The sequence below is a fragment of the Dryobates pubescens genome, chromosome 19, assembly GCF_014839835.1.
Source record: "Dryobates pubescens isolate bDryPub1 chromosome 19, bDryPub1.pri, whole genome shotgun sequence".
Lineage (NCBI taxonomy): Eukaryota > Metazoa > Chordata > Aves > Piciformes > Picidae > Dryobates > Dryobates pubescens.
In genome coordinates, this window is record NC_071630.1 from 2411037 (window position 1) to 2431891 (window position 20855).

General features: G+C 63.7%; 1 protein-coding gene across 1 annotated transcript in view; it reads left to right on the plus strand.

The window, feature by feature from the left end:
- RSPRY1 (ring finger and SPRY domain containing 1) overlaps window positions 1-15944 on the plus strand; it is a 32195-nt gene extending 16251 nt beyond the window's left edge. Inside the window, exons 7-14 of the mRNA XM_054170237.1 lie at window positions 3269-3400; window positions 4175-4290; window positions 5638-5781; window positions 8136-8247; window positions 10472-10574; window positions 11548-11700; window positions 13405-13509; window positions 15837-15944. Coding sequence (XP_054026212.1) covers window positions 3269-3400; window positions 4175-4290; window positions 5638-5781; window positions 8136-8247; window positions 10472-10574; window positions 11548-11700; window positions 13405-13509; window positions 15837-15933 — 962 coding nt within the window. The 3' untranslated portion in view covers window positions 15934-15944. The remainder of the gene's footprint in view (window positions 1-3268; window positions 3401-4174; window positions 4291-5637; window positions 5782-8135; window positions 8248-10471; window positions 10575-11547; window positions 11701-13404; window positions 13510-15836) is intronic.
- Window positions 15945-20855: the final 4911 nt, after the last annotated feature.

Here is a 20855-nt window from a genome sequence, read left to right on the forward strand (position 1 = left end):
TGTGGGGCTGGGGCTGAGCTGGGCTGTGTGGGGCTGAGCTCCCTGTAACTAAGCTTAGTGTTTGTGCCTGGTTGGGGCTGAGCTGGGCTGTGTGGGGCTGGGGCTGAGCTGGGCTGTGTGGGGCTGAGCTCCCTGTAACTAAGCTAAGTGTTTGTGCCTGGTTGGGGCTGAGCTGGGCTGTGTGGGGCTGAGCTGGGCTGTGTGGGGCTGAGCTCCCTGTAACTAAGCTAAGTGTTTGTGCCTGGCTGGGGCTGAGCTGGGCTGTGTGGGGCTGAGCTCCCTGTAACTAAGCTAAGTGTTTGTGCCTGGTTGGGGCTGAGCTGGGCTGTGTGGGGCTGGGCTGAGCTGGGCTGTGTGGGGCTGAGCTCCCTGTAACTAAGCTTAGTGTTTGTGCCTGGTTGGGGCTGAGCTGGGCTGTGTGGGGCTGGGGCTGAGCTGGGCTGTGTGGGGCTGAGCTCCCTGTAACTAAGCTTAGTGTTTGTGCCTGGTTGGGGCTGAGCTGGGCTGTGTGGGGCTGGGCTGAGCTGGGCTGTGTGGGGCTGAGCTAACTGTAACTAAGCTAAGTGTTTGTGCCTGGCTGGGGCTGAGCTGGGCTGTGTGGGGCTGAGCTGGGCTGTGTGGGGCTGAGCTAACTGTAACTAAGCTAAGTGTTTGTGCCTGGCTGGGGCTGAGCTGGGCTGTGTGGGGCTGAGCTCCCTGTAACTAAGCTGTTTGTGCCTGGTTGGGGCTGAGCTGGGCTGTGTGGGGCTGAGCTCCCTGTAACTAAGCTAACTGTGCCTGGCTGGGGCTGAGCTGGGCTGTGTGGGGCTGAGCTCCCTGTAACTAAGCTAACTGTGCCTGGCTGGGGCTGAGCTGGGCTGTGTGGGGCTGATCTCCCTGTAACTAAGCTAACTGTGCCTGGCTGGGGCTGAGCTGGGCTGTGTGGGGCTGAGCTCCCTGTAACTAAGCTAAGTGTTTGTGCCTGGTTGGGGCTGAGCTGGGCTGTGTGGGGCTGAGCTGGGCTGTGTGGGGCTGAGCTCCCTGTAACTAAGCTAAGTGTTTGTGCCTGGTTGGGGCTGAGCTAACTGTTTGGGACTAAGCAGACTGTGACTAAACTGTTTGTGCCTAAGCTGACTGTAACCAAGCTAGCTGTGTGTGCCTGAGCTGCCTGTGTGTGTGTGAGCTAGCTGGTTTGGGACTAAGCTAGCTGGTTGTGGCTAAGCTACCTGTGTGGGATAAGCTAACTGTAACTAACCTGTCTGGGGCTGAGCTAACTGCTTGTGCCTCAGCTGCCTCTTTGGGACTGAGCTAACTGCTTGTGCCTAAGCTGCCTGTCTGGGGCTGAGCTGGCTGTGTGGTGCCTCAGCTAGAAGTGTTTGGGACTGAGCTACTTGTGTGGGGCTGAGCCACTGTTTAGTGCCCCAGCTGCCTGTGAGGGGCTGAGCCAGCTGTGTGGGGCTCAGCTACTGTATAGTGCCTCAGCTGCCTGTGTGGGGCTGAGCCACTGTTTAGTGCCCCAGCTGCCTGTGTGGGGCTGAGCTAGCTGTGTGGGGCTAAGCCTCTGTTTAGTGCCCCAGCTGCCTGTGTGGGGCTGAGCTATCTGTGTGGGGCTAAGCCTCTGTTTGGTGCCCCAGCTGCCTGTGTGGGGCTGAGCCAGCTGTGTGGGGCTAAGCCTCTGTTTAGTGCCCCAGCTGCCTGTGTGGGGCTGAGCCAGCTGTGTGGGGCTCAGCTACTGTATAGTGCCTCAGCTGCCTGTGTGGGGCTGAGCCACTGTTTAGTGCCCCAGCTGCCTGTGTGGGGCTGAGCTATCTGTGTGGGGCTAAGCTACTGTTTAGTGCCCCAGCTGCCTGTGTGGGGCTGAGCTGCCTGTTTGGTGCCCCAGCTGCCAGTTTGTGCCTCAGCTACCAGCTTGGGACTGAGCTGGCAGTTTAGGGCTGAGTTAAGTGTTTGGGACTGAGCTAGCTGTGTGGGGCTAAGCCACTGTTTGGTGCCCCAGCTGCCTGTGTGGGGCTGAGCCAGCTGTGTGGGGCTAAGCCTCTGTTTAGTGCCCCAGCTGCCTGTGTGGGGCTGAGCTATCTGTGTGGGGCTAAGCCTCTGTTTGGTGCCCCAGCTGCCTGTGTGGGGCTGAGCCAGCTGTGTGGGGCTAAGCCTCTGTTTAGTGCCCCAGCTGCCTGTGTGGGGCTGAGCCAGCTGTGTGGGGCTAAGCCTCTGTTTAGTGCCCCAGCTGCCTGTGTGGGGCTGAGCTAGCTGTGTGGGGCTAAGCCTCTGTTTAGTGCCCCAACTGCCTGTGTGGGGCTGAGCCAGCTGTGTGGGGCTAAGCCTCTGTTTGGTGCCCCAGCTGCCTGTGTGGGGCTGAGCCAGCTGTGTGGGGCTAAGCCACTGTTTAGTGCCCCAGCTGCCTGTGTGGGGCTGAGCCAGCTGTGTGGGGCTAAGCCACTGTTTAGTGCCCCAGCTGCCTGTGTGGGGCTGAGCTAGCTGTGTGGGGCTAAGCCTCTGTTTAGTGCCCCAGCTGCCTGTGTGGGGCTGAGCCAGCTGTGTGGGGCTAAGCCACTGTTTAGTGCCCCAGCTGCCTGTGTGGGGCTGAGCCAGCTGTGTGGGGCTAAGCCTCTGTTTGGTGCCCCAGCTACCAGCTTGGGACTGAGCTGGCAGTTTAGGGCTGAGCTAAGTGTTTGGGACTGAGCTATCTGTGTGGGGCTAAGCCTCTGTTTAGTGCCCCAGCTGCCTGTGTGGGGCTGAGCTAGCTGTGTGGGGCTAAGCCTCTGTTTAGTGCCCCAGCTGCCTGTGTGGGGCTGAGCCAGCTGTGTGGGGCTAAGCCTCTGTTTAGTGCCCCAGCTGCCTGTGTGGGGCTGAGCCAGCTGTGTGGGGCTAAGCCTCTGTTTAGTGCCCCAGCTGCCTGTTTGGGGCTGAGCCAGCTGTGTGGGGCTAAGCCTCTGTTTGGTGCCCCAGCTGCCTGTGTGGGGCTGAGCCAGCTGTGTGGGGCTAAGCCTCTGTTTGGTGCCCCAGCTGCCTGTGTGGGGCTAAGCCACTGTTTGGTGCCCCAGCTGCCTGTGTGGGGCTGAGCCAGCTGTGTGGGGCTAAGCCTCTGTTTGGTGCCCCAGCTGCCTGTGTGGGGCTGAGCTAGCTGTGTGGGGCTAAGCCTCTGTTTAGTGCCCCAGCTGCCTGTGTGGGGCTGAGCCAGCCAGCTGTTTGGGGCCGGGCTGGCTGTTTGGTGCCTCAGCCTGGTTCCACTTTATCCCAACGCTGCTTGTTCTCTTTGCTTTCCCTCTCTCTGCCCCCCCTTGCCTTGCAGGTGAGAACAAGCTGACAGTCTCTGAGTCGTGCATCAGTGAGCAGCTGGTGCTGCTGGAGAAGTGGACAGAGAACTCAGACTATTTAAAACGCCAGGTTGGCTTCTGTGCCCAGTGGAGTTTGGACAATCTGTGTAGGTATAACAGAGGGATGGACTCGGTTCAGAGCACTCCCTGCTGCAGGCAGATGGAGCAGGACCCTTTGTGTGCTCTGTGTGAGCACTGCCTGCCCAAATAACCCTGCCTGTGATTGGCATCACTCACTCCTCTGCAGGGGGAAGACAGAGGGGGCAGATAAATGCAGCAGTGTGGTGGAGCTGTATGGAAGGGAGATTCTGCTCTGCTCAGAGCCCCCCTGCAGCACTGCCTCCAGCTCTGGGGCCCCCAGCACAAGGAGGACCTGGAGCTGCTGCAGAGGCTCCAGAGGAGGCCACAGAGATGCTCAGAGGGCTGCAGAACCTCCCCTGTGGGGCCAGGCTGGGAGGCTTGGGGCTGTGCAGCCTGCAGGGGAGAAGGCTGCAGGCAGAGCTCAGAGCAACCTTGCAGGAGCTGCAGGGCTGCAGGAGAGCTGGGGAGGGACTGTGGGCAAGGGCTGGGAGTGCCAGGAGCAGGGAGAATGGCTTGGAGCTGGGAGAGGGCAGAGGGAGAGGAGGAAGGAATTGTTGGCAGGGAGGCTGGGGAGAGCCTGGCACAGGCTGCCCAGGGAGGCTGTGGCTGCCCCCTGCCTGGGGGTGCTGAGGCCCAGGCTGGATGAGGCCTTGAGCAGCCTGGGCTGGGGGGAGGGGTCCCTGGGCATGGCAGGGGGCTGGAGCTGGCTGAGCTCTGAGCTCCCTTCCACCCCAAGCCAGTGTCTGAATGAATCCCTGCCTGAAGCTGTGCTGCAGTCACTCAGAGCCTTCTCTCTGCAGTCCTGAAGGAGGGCAGGCAGCTCACCTATGAGAAGGTTGACCTGAGCAACATCAGGGCCATGCTGAACAGCAATGATGTCAGTGAATACCTGAAGATCTCCCCACATGGACTGGAGGTAGGCTCCCACTGCACCTTCTCCACCTGCAAAGGAGTCTGAGCTGAGGCAGCAGCAGAGGCTGCTGAGTCTGCACTGGGCTTTGGCTCAAGTTGGTGCCAAGGGAGAATCCCTTTTGGTTTGTGCTGGCTGGGCTGGAGGGGCTCCCAGCTGCAGGAGGTCTGCCTCAGCCCTGGGGGTTTGCATTCTGTTTGGCTGCTCCCAGGTGAATCAACACTGACTGCCTCTGGCCTTCAGGAGTCAGCTCACTACCAGGAGGAGGCAGGGAAGGGGAAGGAGGGAAGGGAGGAAGGAGGGAAGGAGAGGGGAAGAAGGAGTGAAGGGGAAGGGGAAGGAGGGAAGGGGGGAAGGGGAAGGAGGTAAGGGGGGAAGGGGAAGGAGAGAAGGGAGGAAGGAGGGAAGGAGAGGGCAACAAGGAGAGAAGGGGAAGGGGAAGGAGGGAAGGGGGGAAGGAGGGAAGGGGGGGCAGGGGAAGGAGGGAAGGGGGGAAGGGGAAGGAGGGAAGGGGAAGGAGAGAAGGGAGGAAGGAGGGAAGGAGAGGGGAAGAAGGAGTGAAGGGGAAGGAGGGAAGGGAGGAAGGAGGGAAGGAGAGGGGAAGAAGAAGGGAAGGGAGGAAGGAGGGAAGGAGAGGGGGGAAGGGGGGAAGCAGGGGAGGAGAGGGGGGAAGGGGGGAAGCAGGGGAGGAGAGGGGAGGAAGGAGAGGGGAAGAAGGAATGAAGGGGAAGAGGGGAAGCAGGGGAGGGGAGGAAGGAGGGAAGAGGAGGAAAGGGGAGGAAGGGGGGGAAGGAGGAAGGAGGGAAGAGAGGAAGCAGGGGAGGAAGGAGAGGGGGAAGAAGGAATGAAGGGGAAGAGGGGAAGCAGGGGAGGGGAGGAAGGAGGGAAGAGGAGGAAAGGGGAGGAAGGGGGGGAAGGAGGAAGGAGGGAAGGAGAGGGGAAGAAGGAATGAAGGGGAAGGGTGGAAGCAGGGGAGGGGAGGAAGGAGGGGAAGGGGGGGAGGGAGGGAGGAAGGAGGGAAGGAGAGGGGAAGAAGGAGTGAAGGGGAAGGGGGAAGGGGGGAAGTAGGGGAGGGGAGGGACGCAGGGGAGGAGGGGGAAGCAGGGGAGGGAGGGAGGGAGGGCAGGGCCCTGAGCTGAGCCCTGCTGCCTGGGCTGGCTGGGGGTTTGCCCTGCAGCTTCCTGTCCATTCCCTGCTGCTTCCCTTCGGGGCCGCTTCCAGCCCCGGGGCTCCCCCGAGAGCTGCTGCCGGGAGCAGGGGGCGCTGGGGGGGCCTGCAGCGCCTGTGGGCCGGCAGGGGCCGGCTGGGGCCGTGGCTGGGCCGGCCCTGAGGCCCTGCTGGCTGCCCCCCCAGGCCCGCTGCGATGCCTCCTCCTTCGAGAGCGTTCGCTGCACCTTCTGCGTGGACTCTGGGCTCTGGTACTACGAGGTGACGGTCATCACCTCGGGGGTGATGCAGATCGGCTGGGCCACCAAAGACAGCAAGTTCCTCAACCATGTGAGTGTGGGGGTGGGGGTAGGGGGCTGCCACCCAGCCAGTGCCCTGCCTCTGGGGCTGGGCTGCCGCAGGCAGCTCTCCGGTTCCTCTCCGGTGCTTGGCGGCTGCCTCCCGAGGGCTCTGCGCTGCCAGCCAGGGCAGGGCTGCGAGGATCAGAGAGCCACAGAACCTTGGAGGGCTGCAGGGGACCTCCAGAGGTCATTCCAGAGCAGGGGCACCCAGGGGAGTCCACACAGGAAGGCATCCAGGTGGGGGTTGGAAGCTCTCCACACCAGGAGGCTCCACAGCCTCTCTGGGCAGCCTGCTGCAGGCCTCCAGCAGCCTCACCCCAAACAACTTTCTTCTCCTCTTGAGGTGGAGCCTTCTGTGGCCAAGTTTGCATCCATTGCTCCTTGGCTCATTGCTGTGCAGCACCCAAAGGAGCTTGGTCCCCTCCACCCTGCCCCCCAGCCCTCAGCTATTGACAGACATTGCTCAGATCCCTCTCAGCCTTCTCCTCTGCACACTGAGCACCCCCAGGGCTCTCAGCCTCTCTCCACAGGGCAGAGACTCCGGCCCAGGGGGCACAGGAACACATCCAGGCAGGGCTGCACAGGCTCCAGAGCAGGAGACTCCACAACCTCTCTGGGCAGCCTGCTCCAGGCCTCTGGCAGCCTCCCAGCCAAGAAGTTCTTCCTCCTGCTGAGCTGGAAGCTCCTGGGCTGCAGTTTCCAGCCCTTGGCTCTTGTGCTGCCCCAGGGCACAGTGAGCAGAGCCTGTCCCTGGCCCTCCCTTCCTGCCCCCCAGCCCTCAGCTCTTGATGGCCATTGCTCAGCTCCCTCTCAGCCTTCTCCTCTGCAGCCTGCACCCCCCCAGGGCTCTCAGCCTCTCCTCACAGGGCAGAGACTCAAGCCCCCAGATCCTCCTCCTGGCTCTCCCTTGGCCTCTCTCCAGCAGGTCTCTGTCTCTCTGGGGCTGGGGAGCCCAAAAGAGAAGAGGCTTTGTTGTCAGTGCTGCAGCCTGGCACTGCCCACAGCAGCCTGGCACTGCCCACAGCAGCCGTGTGTGTCTGGCAGCTTCTTGTCTGCTTGCTGCTGGCTGGAAGCTAAGGGCAGAAGGCTGCTTCTCTCTTCTGATTTCTTCTCCTCCTCTCTCCTTGGAGATCCTTCAGCCCCCAGCAGTGGCTTCTGTCTGCTCTGGGAAGGAAGCAGTTAGAAGGAGCTGCAGGCCCTCAGGCACTCACTGACACAGGTCACCATTTGCTTGCCCTCTTGTCACACACTCACAGAATGGGTTGGGACCTCAGAGCTCAGCCAGCTCCAAGCCTCTGCCCTGGCCAGGGACCCCTCCCCCCAGCCCAGCCTGCTCAAGGCCTCATCCAGCCTGGGCCTCAGCACCTCCAGGCAGGGGGCAGCCACAGCCTCCCTGGGCAGCCTGGGCCAGGCTCTCCCCAGCCTCCCTGCCAACCATTCCTTCCTCCTCTCCACTCTCCCTCTGCCAGCTCCAAGCCATTCTCCCTGCTCCTGGCACTCCCAGCCCTTGCCCACAGTCCCTCCCCAGCTCTCCTGCAGCCCTTCAGCTCCTGCAAGGTTGCTCTGAGCTCTGCCTGCAGCCTTCTCTCCTGCAGGCTGCACAGCCCCAACCCTCCCAGCCTGCCCCACAGGGGAGGCTCTGCAGCCTCTGAGCATCTCTGTGGCCTCGTCTGTGGAGGGAGCTGGGAGCTGAGTGAGGAGGGAGCAGCGCTGGGAGCTGCCAGAGGAGGGAGCAGGGAGCTGAGGGAGGAGGGAGCAGCGCTGGGAGCTGCCAGAGGAGGGAGCAGGGAGCTGAGGGAGGAGGGAGCAGCGCTGGGAGCTGACCGAGGAGGGAGCTGGGAGCTGACCGAGGAGGGAGCAGCGCTGGGAGCTGCCAGAGGAGGGAGCAGGGAGCCGAGGGAGGAGGGAGCAGCGCTGGGAGCTGCCAGAGGAGGGAGCAGGGAGCCGAGGGAGGAGGGAGCAGCGCTGGGAGCTGCCAGAGGAGGGAGCAGGGAGCCGAGGGAGGAGGGAGCTGCGCTGGGAGCTGCCAGAGGAGGGAGCAGGGAGCTGAGTGAGGAGGGAGCAGCGCTGGGAGCTGCCAGAGGAGGGAGCAGGGAGCCGAGGGAGGAGGGAGCTGCGCTGGGAGCTAACAGAAGAGGGACCTGGGAGCTGACCGAGGAGGGGGCAGCGCTCTCGGGGAACTGCATTTCGGTTGTTCCCTCTCCCCCGCCGCCAGCCCAACTGCTTTTGCTGTGGAACCGAAAGCGCTGGGGAGCGGAAGGGCGCCCGGGGGGGCGGGGGGCAGGCTGCCTGGCGGCGCCGGGCCGCGGCAGGGGGGCTGCAGGGCTCGGCTCTCCCCCGCAGGAGGGCTACGGCATCGGCGACGATGAATACTCCTGCGCCTACGACGGCTGCCGGCAGCTGATCTGGTACAACGCCAGGAGCAAGCCGCACTCCCACCCCTGCTGGAAAGAAGGTACCCAGCCCCTCCCCCCCTGCTCTCTGTCCCGCCCCGGGGGGGCTGCAGGGGGTCCCCCCGCAAGGGCGGAGGTGGAGCCGAGCTGGCCCTGCCGGCTGCCCATGCTGCTGAAGGGTCAGCAATGGCTGAGTGGCCTCAGGCTCCTGTTCCACAGCCTGTGGGAAGGGAACCTTCCTCCTGAAAGGCCTTTTTTTTCCCCCCTTCCCAAAGGCAGAGTAGAATCCCAGGCTCCCAGGAGGTTAGGGGTTGGAAGGGAGCTCTGGAGCTCACCCAGTCCGAGCCCCCTGCCACAGCAGCAGCACCCAGGGCAGGGCACACAGCCAGGGGGGGCTGGAAGCTCTCCAAGGAAGGAGACTCCACAACCTGCCTGGGCAGCCTGCCCCAGGCTCCAGCAGCCTCACACCAAAGGATCACAGAAGCCCCAGGGCTGGAAGGGAGCTCCAGGCTCAGCCAGCTCCATGCCCCTGCCACGGGCAGGGACACCTCACCCCACAGCAGGTTGCTCACAGCCACCTCCAGCCTGGCTGCAAACACCTCCAGGGCTGAGCAGGAGGCTTCCACCACCTCCCTGGGCAGCCTGGGCCAGGCTCTCACCACCCTCCTGGCCAACAACTTCTTCCTCAGGACCAGAATCATTTCCATTCTGGTTTTACTCTTCCATCCTTTCTTTGTTTTTCCTTCAGTTCCTGCCTGCAGCAGCAGTTCTTCTTCCTCTGTGCTTTTGTAAGCAGTTCCTTCTCAGTCTGCCCAAAGGCCTGCAGGGCCAGGCCCAGGGGCAGAGGTTTGGGATGAGAGCAGAGCAGGTTGGGATTGGATGTGAGGAACAAGCTCTGCCCCAGGAGGCTGCTGGAGCCCTGCAGCAGGCTGCCCAGGGAGGTGCTTGAGGCTCCAGCCCTGGACAGCCTCAAGGTGAGGCTGGAGAGGGCTGTGGGCAGCCTGCTGCAGCTGGGGATGGCCCTGCTGGGGGCAGGGTCCTGGACTGGCTGAGCTTTGGAGCTCCCTTCCAAGCCAAACCATTCTGTGATTTCCACTCCCTGTTAGACTTAGCCCAAATGAGATCCTGGGTCTGCTTTTGATAGAATCAGAGAATCAAGAGGGTTGGAAAAGACCTCAGAGCTCACCCAGCACCTCCTGACAACCCAGCCATGGCTCCAAGTGCCACATCCAAGCCTTTTCTGAACACCTCCAGGGCTGGGGACTCCACCACCTCCCTGGGCAGCACATCCCCAGGGCCAAGCTCTCTGGCTGGGGAGAACTTTCTCCTCACCTCCAGCCCAAACCTCCCCTGGCACAGCTTGAGGCTGTGTCCTCTTGTTCTGGGGCTGGGTGCCTGGGAGAAGAGCCCAACCCTCACCTGGCTACAACCTCCCTGCAGGGAGTTGCAGAGAGCAATGAGGTCTCCCCTGAGCCTCCTCTTCTGCAGGCTCCAACCCCAGCTCCCTCAGCCTCTCCTCCCAGGGCTGTGCCCCAGACCCCTCCCCAGCTTTGTTGCCCTTCTCTGGACACCTTCCAGCAGCTCAACCTCTTTCCTGACCTGAGGAGCCCAGAGCTGGACACAGGACTCCAGCTGTGGCCTGAGCAGTGCTGAGCACAGGGCAGGATGAGCTCCCTGCTCCTGCTGGCCACAACTCTTCCTGCTCCAGGCCAGGCTGCCCTTGGCCTTCTTGGCCCCCTGGGCACACTGCAGGCTCCTGTTCAGCTGCTCTCCACCACTCCCCCCAGCTCCCTCTCTGCCTGGCTGCTCTCAGCCACTCTGCCCCCAGCCTGCAGCACTGCCTGGGGTTGCTGTGGCCAAAGTGCAGCCCCTGGCACTTGGCTGTGTTCAATCTCCTGCCCTTGGCCTCTGCCCCTCTGCCCAGCCTGTTGAGGTCCCTCTGCAGAGCTCTCCTGCCCCAGCAGGCCTGGCCTGGTGCCCTCAGCCTCTCCTCCCAGGGCTGTGCCCCAGCCCCCTCCCCAGCTTGGTTGCCCTTCCCTGGCCCCCTTCCAGCACCTCACCATCTTTCTTGACTCAAGGAGCCCAGAGCTGGACTCAGGCCTCCAGCTGTGGCCTAAGCAGTGCTGGGCACAGGGCAGGATGAGTTTTGCCTCAGTGGACCTGCACCCAACCCATTCTTTGCTCCTGTGGTGAGACACAGGACCCCCCCCAGGCAGTGCCTCTTGCAGCTGGTGGCAGTTGCAGCCAAGTGAAGGCCTTAAACCCTCTTCTGTTTTGCCCTGGAAGGGGACACAATAGGATTCCTCCTGGACCTGCAGGAAAAGCAGATGATCTTCTATCTGAATGGCAACCAGCTGCCTGCTGAGAAGCAAGTGTTCTCCTCTGCTGTGTAAGTACTGCTCCTCTGCAGGGCCAGCCCCCTGCCTGCCAGGCAAGGCCTGGAGTCAGCTGCAGGCTCTCTCTGGAGGTGGCACTTGCTGCTTGCTGCTGACCTGAGGCCATCCTCAAGCAGCTTTGCCCCCCAGGGAAAGCTCCTTGGGAGGGAGTGAGAAGCAAAAGGGGGAAGAGTGCAGTTGCAGGGCTCCCAAATGAGCACTGGGACCAGCTGGGGGCTTTCTGCTGGGGATGGACTGAGCCTGGAGCAAAGGGGGAACAGGCTTCCAGAGGAGCTTCCAGAGGAGCTTCCAGAGGAGCTTCCAGAGGAGCTTCCAGAGGAGCTTCCAGAGGAGCTTCCAGAGGAGCTTCCAGAGGAGCTCCTGTTTTCTGTTGATCATTTCACAGGGGAAGGCTCAGTCTGCACAGCTGGCCCTGGGCTGGCAGGGAGCCTCCAAGGGCTTCCTGCCCAAGCCCCCTGCAGGGAGCAGGGCCAGCTCCAGCTGCAGCAGGCTGCCCAGGGACACAGCCAGGCTGAGCTGGAAGGGCTGCAGGGATGGAGCCTCCACCACCTCCCTGGGCAGCCTGGGCCAGGCTCTCCCCAGCCTCCCTCTGCACAGCTTCCTCCTCAGCTCCAACCTAACTCTGCCCTGCTCCAGCTCCAAACCATTGCCCCTGGGCCTATCCCCACAGCCCCTTCTCAGCAGTCCCTGCCCAGCCTGCCTGCAGCTGCCCTGCAGCTCTGCAGCTGCAGCTCTCAGCTCTGCCTGCAGCAGCTCTCAGCTCTGCCTGCAGCCTTCTCTGCTGCAGGCTGCACAGCCCCAAGCCTCCCAGCCTGGCCCCACAGGGGAGGCTCTGCAGCCTCTGAGCATCTCTGTGGCCTCCTCTGGAGCCTCTGCAGCAGCTCCAGGTCCTGCCTGTGCTGAGGGGCATGAAGCTGAGGGCTTGCTGAAGCCCTTCTCCAACTCCTGCTGTCCACCCTGTTGCAGATCTGGCTTCTTTGCTGCAGCCAGCTTCATGTCCTACCAACAATGTGAGTTCAACTTTGGGGCAAAGCCTTTCAAGTACCCCCCAGCACTGAAGTTCAGTACTTTCAATGACTATGCCTTCCTGACAGCAGAAGAGAAAATCATCCTGCCCAGGTAAGCCTCCTCCTGCCTGCCTGCAGCCTCTGCATGCAGAGCAGCAAACCCCTTCCTTGGCTTCTGACCTGTGCACTCCTGGCACCACAGAAGCCTGCAGCTGTTTCACCTCTTGAGATCCCTGCCCCCTGCCTGGAGGGGTTCCAGGCCAGGCTGGGTGAGGCCTTGAGCAGCCTGGGCTGGGGGGAGGGGTCCCTGCCCATGGCAGGGGGTTGGAGCTGGCTGAGCCTTGAGCTCCCTTCCAAGCCAAAGTATTCTGTGAATGGTGGAGTCCAGCCAGCAGCCCAACCTCCCCCCTGGCCATCAGACCATGGCCAGAGGGCTCAGCAACCCCTCCAGGGATGGAGACTCCACCACCTCCCAGCCTGCTCCAAAACCTCTGCTCAGCAAAGTTACCTTTCAGGGGCTCAGACCTCCATTGCTCACTGCAGGGCAGGATCAGAGCACAAACCCCACAGCAAGATAGAGAATGGTCAGGGCTGGAAGGGACCCCAAGGCTCAGCCAGCTCCAAGCCCCTGCCATGGGCAGGGACACCTCACCCCACAGCAGGTTGCTCACAGCCACCTCCAGCCTGGCTGCAAACACCTCCAGGCATCAGCAGGAGGCTTCCACCACCTCCCTGGGCAGCCTGGGCCAGGCTCTCACCACCCTCCTGCCCAACAACTTCTTCCTCACAGCCAATCTCCAGCTCCCCACTTCTCCTTTTGCTCCATCCCCCCCAGCCCTGGCCCTCCCTCACCCCCTCCAAAGTCCCTCCCCAGCTTTCCTGCAGCCCCCTGCAGCTCCTGGAAGGCCACCAGAAGGTCTCCCTGGAGCCTTCTCCTCTCCAGCCTGCCTCAGGGAGCTGCAGAGAGCAAGGAGGTCTCCCTCAGCCTCCTCTGCTCCACACCAAACCCCTCCAGGGCCCTCAGCTGCTCCTCCCCAGCCCTCTTCTCCAGACCCTTCCCCACCTTGCTTGCCCTCCTCTGGCCCTGCTCCAGCTCCTCAGGCTCCTGCTGGCAGTGAGGAGCCCAGAACTGAACCTAGTGGAACAGAGACAATAGCAGGAATGTGGATATTGGGTAGCCCAGACTGGGGCTGCTCTGAGGTCTGCTGAGTGTCCTCTCCTCCAGCCTAAGCTTGTGCCCTGTGCTCAGTACTGCTCAGGCCACCCCTTGAGTCCTGTGTCCAGCTCTGGGCTCCTCAGGTCAGGAAAGAGGTTGAGCTGCTGGCAGGTGTCCAGAGAAGGGCAACAAAGCTGGGGAGGGGTCTGGGGCACAGCCCTGGGAGGAGAGGCTGAGGGAGCTGGGGTTGGAGCCTGCAGAAGAGGAGGCTCAGGGGAGACCTTCTTGCTCCCTGCAACTCCCTGCAGGGAGGTTGGAGCCAAGTGGGGGTTGAGCTCTTCTGCCAGGCCCCCAGCCCCAGAACAAGAGGCCACAGTCTCAAGCTGTGCCAGGGGAGGTTTAGGGCTGGAGGGGAGGAGAAAGCTCTTCCCAGAGAGAGTTGTTTGCCCCTAGGGATGTGCTGCCCGGGGGAGGGTGCTGCAGTCCCCACCCCTGGGGGCGTTCAGGAGGGGCTGGGACGTGTGGGCGCCGGGGCTTGGTCCGGAGGTCTGTGGTGCCAGGTGGGAGCTGCTGGGGCCTGAGGGCTCTGCCAGCCATGGGGGCGCTGGGCAGGGCGCTGGCTGCGTGCTGGGGAGCTGCCAGGTGCCTGTCCCCCCGCAGACACCGGCGCCTGGCGCTGCTGAGGCAGGTGAGCATCCGGGAGAACTGCTGCACGCTCTGCTGCGACGAGCTGGCCGACACCGAGCTGCGGCCCTGCGGGCACAGGTACGGCCCTCCCGCCCCCAGGGGGGCAGAACTTACCCTCACAGCCACGGGGCTGGGCTGGCAGGGGCCTCCAGGGTCACCCAGTGCCAGCCCCCACCCACGGGCAGGGACAGGGCTCAGCAAGGAGTTCATCGAAGCCTGACTTCAGCAGAAGGGGTTGGGTGGGAAGGGGTCTCCGAGATCACCCAGTGCCAGCCCCCTGCCCTGGGCAGGGACAGAGCTCATCAGAAGGGGTTGGGTTGGAAAGGACCTCCAGGATCACCCAGTGCCAGCCCCCTGCCCTGGGCAGGGACAGAGCTCATCAGAAGGGGTTGGGTTGGAAAGGACCTCCAGGATCACCCAGTGCCAGCCCCCTGCCCTGGGCAGGGACAGATCTCATCAAAGCCTGACTTCAGCAGAAGGGTTTAGGATGGAAGGGGCCTCCAAGATCACCCAGTGCCAGCCCCCTGCCCTGGGCAGGGACAGAGCTCATCAAAGCCTGACTCCATCAGATGGGGTTGGGTTGGAAGGGGCCTCTGAGATCACCCAGTGCCAGCCCCCTGCCCTGGGCAGGGACAGAGGTCATCAAAGCCTGACTCCATCAGATGGGGTTGGGTTGGAAGGGGCCTCCAAGATCCCTTCCCAGCCCCCTGCCCATCAAAGCCTGACTCCATCAGATGGGGTTGGGTTGGAAGGGACCTCCGAGATCCTTCCCTTCCCAGCCCCCTGCCCTGGGCAAGGATAGAGCTCATCAGAAGGGTTTGGGTTGGAAGGGGCCTCCAAGATCACCCAGTGCCAGCCCCCACCCATGGGCAGGGGCAGAGCTCATCAGAAGGGGTTGGGTTGGAAGGGGCCTCCAAGATCACCCAGTGCCAGCCCCCACCCATGGGCAGGGACAGAGCTCATCAGAAGGGGTTGGGTTGGAAGGGGCCTCCAAGATCACCCAGTGCCAGCCCCCTGCCCTGGGCAGGGACAGAGCTCATCAAAGCCTGACTCCATCAGATGGGGTTGGGTTGGAAGGGGCCTCCAAGATCCTTCCCTTCCCAACCCCCTGCCATGGGCAGGGACAGAGCTCATCAAAGAGTTCATCAAAGCCTGACTTCAGCAGAAGGGTTTAGGATGGAAGGGGCCTCCAGGATCACCTAGTGCCAGCCCCCTGAGTCACTGCACAGCTCCAGCTGCCACCAAGCCCCACCAGCCCCACAGGCACTGCTGGCAGAGGCAGATCCTGCTCAGCCCAAACAGGAGCCTGCAACACCCCCAGGGCTCTGCTGGCCTCAGGCCTGAAAGCATCACTGAGCAGAACCAGCTGGGAAGCCTTCATGGAATGGCTTGGAAGGGACCTTAAAGATCAGCCAGCTCCAGCCCCCTGCCATGCCCAGGGACCCCTCCCCCCAGCCCAGCCTGCTCAAGGTCTCATCCAGCCTGGGCCTCAGCACCTCCAGGCAGGGGGCAGCCACAGCCTCCCTGGGCAGCCTGTGCCAGGCTCTCCCCAGCCTCCCTGCCAACCATTCCTTCCTCCTCTCCACTCTCCCTCTGCCCTCTGCCAGCTCCAAGCCATTCTCCCTGTTCCTGGCACTCCCAGCCCTTGACCAGAGTCCCTCCCCAGCTCTCCTGCAGCCCTGCAGCTCCTGCAAGGTTGCTCTGAGCTCTGCCTGCAGCCTTCTCTCCTGCAGGCTGCACAGCCCCAAGCCTCCCAGCCTGGCCCCACAGGGGAGGCTCTGCAGCCCTCTGAGCATCTCTGTGGCCTCCTCTGGCCCTTTGTGGCCCTCCTGTGGGGCCAGGCCGAGGGAGTTGGGGTTGTTGAACCTGGAGAAGAGAAGGCTCCAGGGAGAGCCCTCCAGGACCTGAAGGATGCTGCAAGAAGGCTGCAGAGGAACTGTCCCTGCAGGGCCAGGCCCAGGGGCAGTGGTTTGAAGTGAGAGCAGAGCAGGCTGAGTTTGGATGTGAGCAACAAGTTGTGCCCCATGTGTTTCCATCCTCCCAGCCTCAACCTCCCCAAGGAGGGGCAGGCGTAGGCTGGAGGTTAGAGCAGATGCAGCCCCTGCTTGTCTTGCTCAGCTGCCCCAGCAGAAAGGGCAGCAGCCCTGCTTGGAAGGAGCTGACAGGCTGAGGTGAAGAGCTTCCCACTGCTGCCCTCCCCCTAGACCTGAGCAGATTTCCTCCCCTCCCCTCCCCGGGCGACAGACAGAGCTCCCTGCAGAGTGTGTCCAGCCGGCCAAGCAAGCTGCTTCGATGCTTGGGGGGGGAGGGGAGGCAGGGGCTGGGGGTGGGGGGTGGGGGGGTTTAATTTGCCCTGCTCTCAATGCAGCCCCCTTCAGCTGCTTTTTCTCCCCCTGCTGCTGCAGTGACCTGTGCATGGAGTGTGCCTTGCAGCTGGAGACCTGCCCTTTGTGTCGCCAGGAGATCCAGACCCGCGTCAGACAGATCTCCCACATCTCATGACACAGGGGGAGGAGGAACACCGCAGGACTTTGCCTCCTTGGGGAGGGGGTTGGGTTGGGGTGTGGTGGTGTTTGTTTTTTTGCTTTCCTTTTCTTCTTGGTTTTGTTTTGAGGCAAACTCCAACCAGAAAGAGGGCGGCGGGGTGGTGGTGGTGGGGGGCAAACCCACCCCCAGCCTCTCTTGCCTCCCGTAGCCGCGGGCTGCCCCCTTCCGCGATGCCACCTCAGCCTGCCAGCCACGGGGCCCCAGCGAGGAGGAGCTGGTGCCAGAGGTTCAGCCTGTGCTGCCGGCTCTCGGTTCCTCCGAGCAAGCCTCCCCCCCAGCCCCGGGCGCGGGAGCGGCGTCTCTCTTCCTGCCCCTTCCCTCTCGCCCCCCAGCATCGCCCCCGCCGGGGCTGCGGCGGCTGCGGCGCAGCCAAGCGGCGGCTCCGGGGCAGCCACCCGCAGCTCCTGCTCTCCGGCCTCTCTGCTCGGCCCCTTGAACCGAACAAAGAGAAGGGCTGATGGAAGATCTTCCCCCGCTCGCTGGAAGCCTCCCGCGGGGTGGCAGCCGCTCCGGAGCCAGCCCGAGGAGGGCGGCGCGGAGCCGGCTCCCAGCTCCCTTGCCCCCGGGGGCAGGGGGTGGGGAGGGATCCCGAAGCCCCTTCTGGGCCGGGTTGGTTTTTTCTTTTCCATTAAGGATGCTTTTTAAACTTCAGAAGCCCCCCCTCCCCCATCTTTGGGGGGGGGTTGGAGTGGGTTTGGAGGGGTTGGGGTGGGTTTTTTTTTTGGGGGGGGGGGGGGATGGGGGTGGCGTGGATCTCGTTTCCAGGAGGGAATTCCTCACAACTTCAATCCTTAAGGGCAAGGCCTGGAATTGATTTGATAATTCTGGGGCCTTGGCTGGTTTGTTTTCAAGTCTCATCAAAGCTCTTTTGTTGTTTTTTTAACCAGGTTTGGGGGTTTGGTTGTGGTTGTGTGTTTTATTTTGGGGGGGGGGTTGGAGGGGGAGAGAGTTCTGTTCACTTGAAGCAATTTGGGTTCAGCCTCCTCCTGCTGTGACTCCTTCCCCACCTTGCTTGCCCCTGCTCTGACTCCTTCCCCACCTTGCTTGCCTCCTGCTCTGCTCCTTCCCCACCTTGCTTGCCCCCTGCTCTCCTCCTTCCCCACCTTGCTTGCCCCCTGCCCTCCTCCTTCCCCACCTTGCTTGCCCCCTGCCCTCCTCCTTCCCCACCTTGCCTGCCCCCTGCCCTCCTCCTTCCCCACCTTGCTTGCCCCCTGCCCTCCTCCTTCCCCACCTTGCTTGCCCCCTGCTCTCCTCCTTCCCCACCTTGCTTGCCCCCTGCTCTCCTCCTTCCCCACCTTGCCTGCCCCCTGCCCTCCTCCTTCCCCACCTTGCTTGCCCCCTGCCCTCCTCCTTCCCCACCTTGCTTGCCCCCTGCTCTCCTCCTTCCCCACCTTGCTTGCCCCCTGCTCTCCTCCTTCCCCACCTTGCTTGCCCCCTGCTCTCCTCCTTCCCCACCTTGCTTGCCCCCTGCTCTCCTCCTTCCCCACCTTGCTTGCCCCCTGCTCTCCTCCTTCCCCACCTTGCTTGCCCCCTGCCCTCCTCCTTCCCCACCTTGCTTGCCCCTGCTGTGACTCCTTCCCCACCTTGCTTGCCCCTGCTGTGACTCCTTCCCCACCTTGCTTGCCCCCTGCCCTCCTCCTTCCCCACCTTGCTTGCCCCCTGCCCTGCTCCTTCCCCACCTTGCTTGCCCCCTGCTCTCCTCCTTCCCCACCTTGCTTGCCCCCTGCTCTCCTCCTTCCCCACCTTGCTTGCCCCCTGCTCTCCTCCTTCCCCACCTTGCTTGCCCCCTGCTCTCCTCCTTCCCCACCTTGCTTGCCCCCTGCTCTCCTCCTTCCCCACCTTGCTTGCCCCCTGCCCTCCTCCTTCCCCACCTTGCTTGCCCCTGCTGTGACTCCTTCCCCACCTTGCTTGCCCCCTGCCCTCCTCCTTCCCCACCTTGCTTGCCCCCTGCTCTCCTCCTTCCCCACCTTGCTTGCCCCCTGCCCTGCTCCTTCCCCACCTTGCTTGCCCCCTGCCCTCCTCCTTCCCCACCTTGCTTGCCCCTGCCCTCCTCCTTCCCCACCTTGCTTGCCCCCTGCCCTCCTCCTTCCCCACCTTGCTTGCCCCCTGCCCTGCTCCTTCCCCACCTTGCTTGCCCCCTGCTCTCCTCCTTCCCCACCTTGCTTGCCCCCTGCCCTGCTCCTTCCCCACCTTGCTTGCCCCCTGCCCTGCTCCTTCCCCACCTTGCTTGCCCCCTGCCCTGCTCCTTCACCTCCTTGCTTGCCCCCCTTGCTCTCAGCAGGTTTGGGGCCACACTGGATGGTGGGGGTGGGAGGTTTGTTGGGGGTTGGTTTTTTTCCCAGGGTAGGGACCTCTGGCCCAGTGGAAGTGCAGCTCCTGGGATGGTTTTGTCCTGCTGAGGATGCAGCTCTCAGCAGGCAGCCCCTGGGTTCCTGCCACAGCAGCCAAAGGAGCACAAAAAGCAGCAGTGGAGGTTTCTGCTGCTTTGGCACCAGCTTCCCAGCCTCTCTCGTCCAAGACCCTGCAGAGGTGGTGCTGGGTTGGAGAAACTAAGAGTAGGACAAAGGAAAAGCTTTGCGACCCCAAACCCTTCCCCTGCTTGGCAGCAGCCCCCAGGGCCAGGGCCAGCTCCCAGCTAGGCTCAGCTGCTCCAGGCCTCATCCAGCCTGGCAGGAGGCAGCCACAGCCTCCCTGGGCAGCCTGGGCCAGAGCCTCAGCTCCCTCCTGCTGAACAACTTCTGCCTCAGCTCCACTCTTGACCCTGCTCTGCCTCAGCTCCAAACCCTTCCCCCCTGGCCTGGCTCCAGATCCCCTCAGCAAAAGTCTCTCTGCAGCCTCCCTGCAGGATCCCTTCAGCTCCTGGCAGCAGCTCTGAGCTCCCCCTGGAGCCTTCTCCTCCCCAGGCTGCACAGCCCCAGCTCCCTCAGCCTGTGCTCCCAGCAGAGCTGCTCCAGCCCTGGCAGCATCTCTGTGGCCTCCCCTGGCCTCCCTCCACAGCTCTGTGGCCTCCTGCTGCTGGGGACAGCAGAGCTGGAGGCAGGGCTGGAGGGGAGGGCTGAGCAGAGCCCAGGGGCAGGATGCCCTCTGCTGCCCTCTGCCCACCCTGCTCTGGCTGCAGCCCAGCACACAGCTGCCTGGGGCCTGCAGGAGGCACTGCTGGCTCCTAGGGAGCAGCTCAGCAATCACTTCACCGAAGTCTCTTCCTCCAGAGCTGCTCCCAAGGCAAACAGAGGCTGTGGTAGGGAACTCTCAAGCTCCAATGGATGCTTTCAAAACCATTTGTTATCCTTCTGGTGCTATGAACAGAGCAGAGCTGAGGCTGCTGCTTCCTGCTGAGCACTATTTGCTTCCTCCCAACCTAAAGAGAAGCTGTGAGAGGGTTCCAGATGGACTCCTTTCACCTTCTGCCTTTGCTAACTCAAGGGTACTGAGTTTCCCAGGCTCAGAGGCTCCCAGGCCCAGCTAGGTGGGTCGCTCCCCGCTGCCCTCAGCCCTCCCGGCCCTGCACCGTGAGGGGAAGCCTCGCTGCAGCCATGGAGACAGGGAGAGGGTTAAGGCGTCCCTGCCGCCAGGCTTCCCGCCCAGCCCGGCCGCGCTCTCCCATTGGGCCTTCGGGCGCGTGGGCGGGCTCTGCGCGGCCGCCTCCGCTCTCCGATTGGCTGCGAGGGGAGAGGGGGCGGAGGAAAGCGTTTCCAGGGCGGCGGGCAAGGCCGAGGCCTGGGGTGCCTCCAAATCAGGCCCAGCTAGGTGGGTAGCCCCCCGCTGCCCTCAGCCCTCCCGGCCCTGCTCCGTAAGGGGAAGCCTCGCTGCAGCCATGGCGACAGGGAGAGGGTTAACCTGTCCCAGCCACCAGGCTTCCCGCCCGGCCCGGCCGCGCTCCCCCATTGGGCCTTCGGGCGTGTGGGCGGGCTCCGCGCGGCCGTCTCTGCTCTCCGATTGGCTGCGAGGGGAGAGGGGGCGGGAGGAAGCGTTCCCAGGGCGGCGGGCAGGGCCGAGGCCTGGGGTGCCTCCAAATCAGGCCCAGCTAGGTGGGTAGCCCCCCGCTGCCCACAGCCCTCCCGGCCCTGCTCCGTGAGAGGAGGCCTCGCTGCAGCCATGGCGACAGGGAGAGGGTTAACCTGTCCCAGCCGCCAGGCTTCCCGCCCGGCCCGGCCGCGCTCCCCCATTGGGCCTTCGGGCGTGTGGGCGGGCTCCGCGCGGCCGCCTCCGCTCTCCGATTGGCTGCGAGGGGGCGGGAGGAAAGCGTTTCCAAGGCGCCGGGAAGGGCCGATGCCTGGGGTGCCCCCAAATCAGGCCCAGCTAGGTGGGTAGCCCCCCGCTGCACTCAGCCCTTCCGGCCCCGCTCCGTGAGAGGAGGCCTAGCTGCAGCCATGGCGCCGGGGCGAGGGTTAAGGCGTCCCAGCCGCCAGGCTTCCCGCCCAGCCTGGCCGCGCTCTCCCATTGGGCCTTCGGGCGTGTGGGCGGGCTCCGCGCGGCCTTCTCTGCTCTCCGATTGGCTGCGAGGGGAGAGGGGGCGGAGGAAAGCGTTCCCAGGGCGGCGGGGAAGGCGGCGCGGGCAGGGCCGAGGCCTGGGCCCAGCTCCGGGCCCGGCGGGAGGTGAGGCAAGCCCCAGGCTCCTGTTCCTCGGGAAGCGGGAGGTCTGCCGAGGGCGCGTCGCCCGCCGCCTCCCGGAGCGGGGCAGGGAGGGCCCGCTTGTCTGCGTGGCGTTGAGGAGGGGCTGGTGAGGGTCCCGCAGGAGCCGGGGCTGAGCGCGGGGAGGCTGCGCCTCTGCCGCCGGCTGATGCCTTGGAGCTCGCTCCCACCCCCGGCCGGGTGGAACCCAGGAAGGGTGGTGGCAGCAGGGTGTCCCTTAAGGCAGCTGGCCTGCCTCAGCGGCC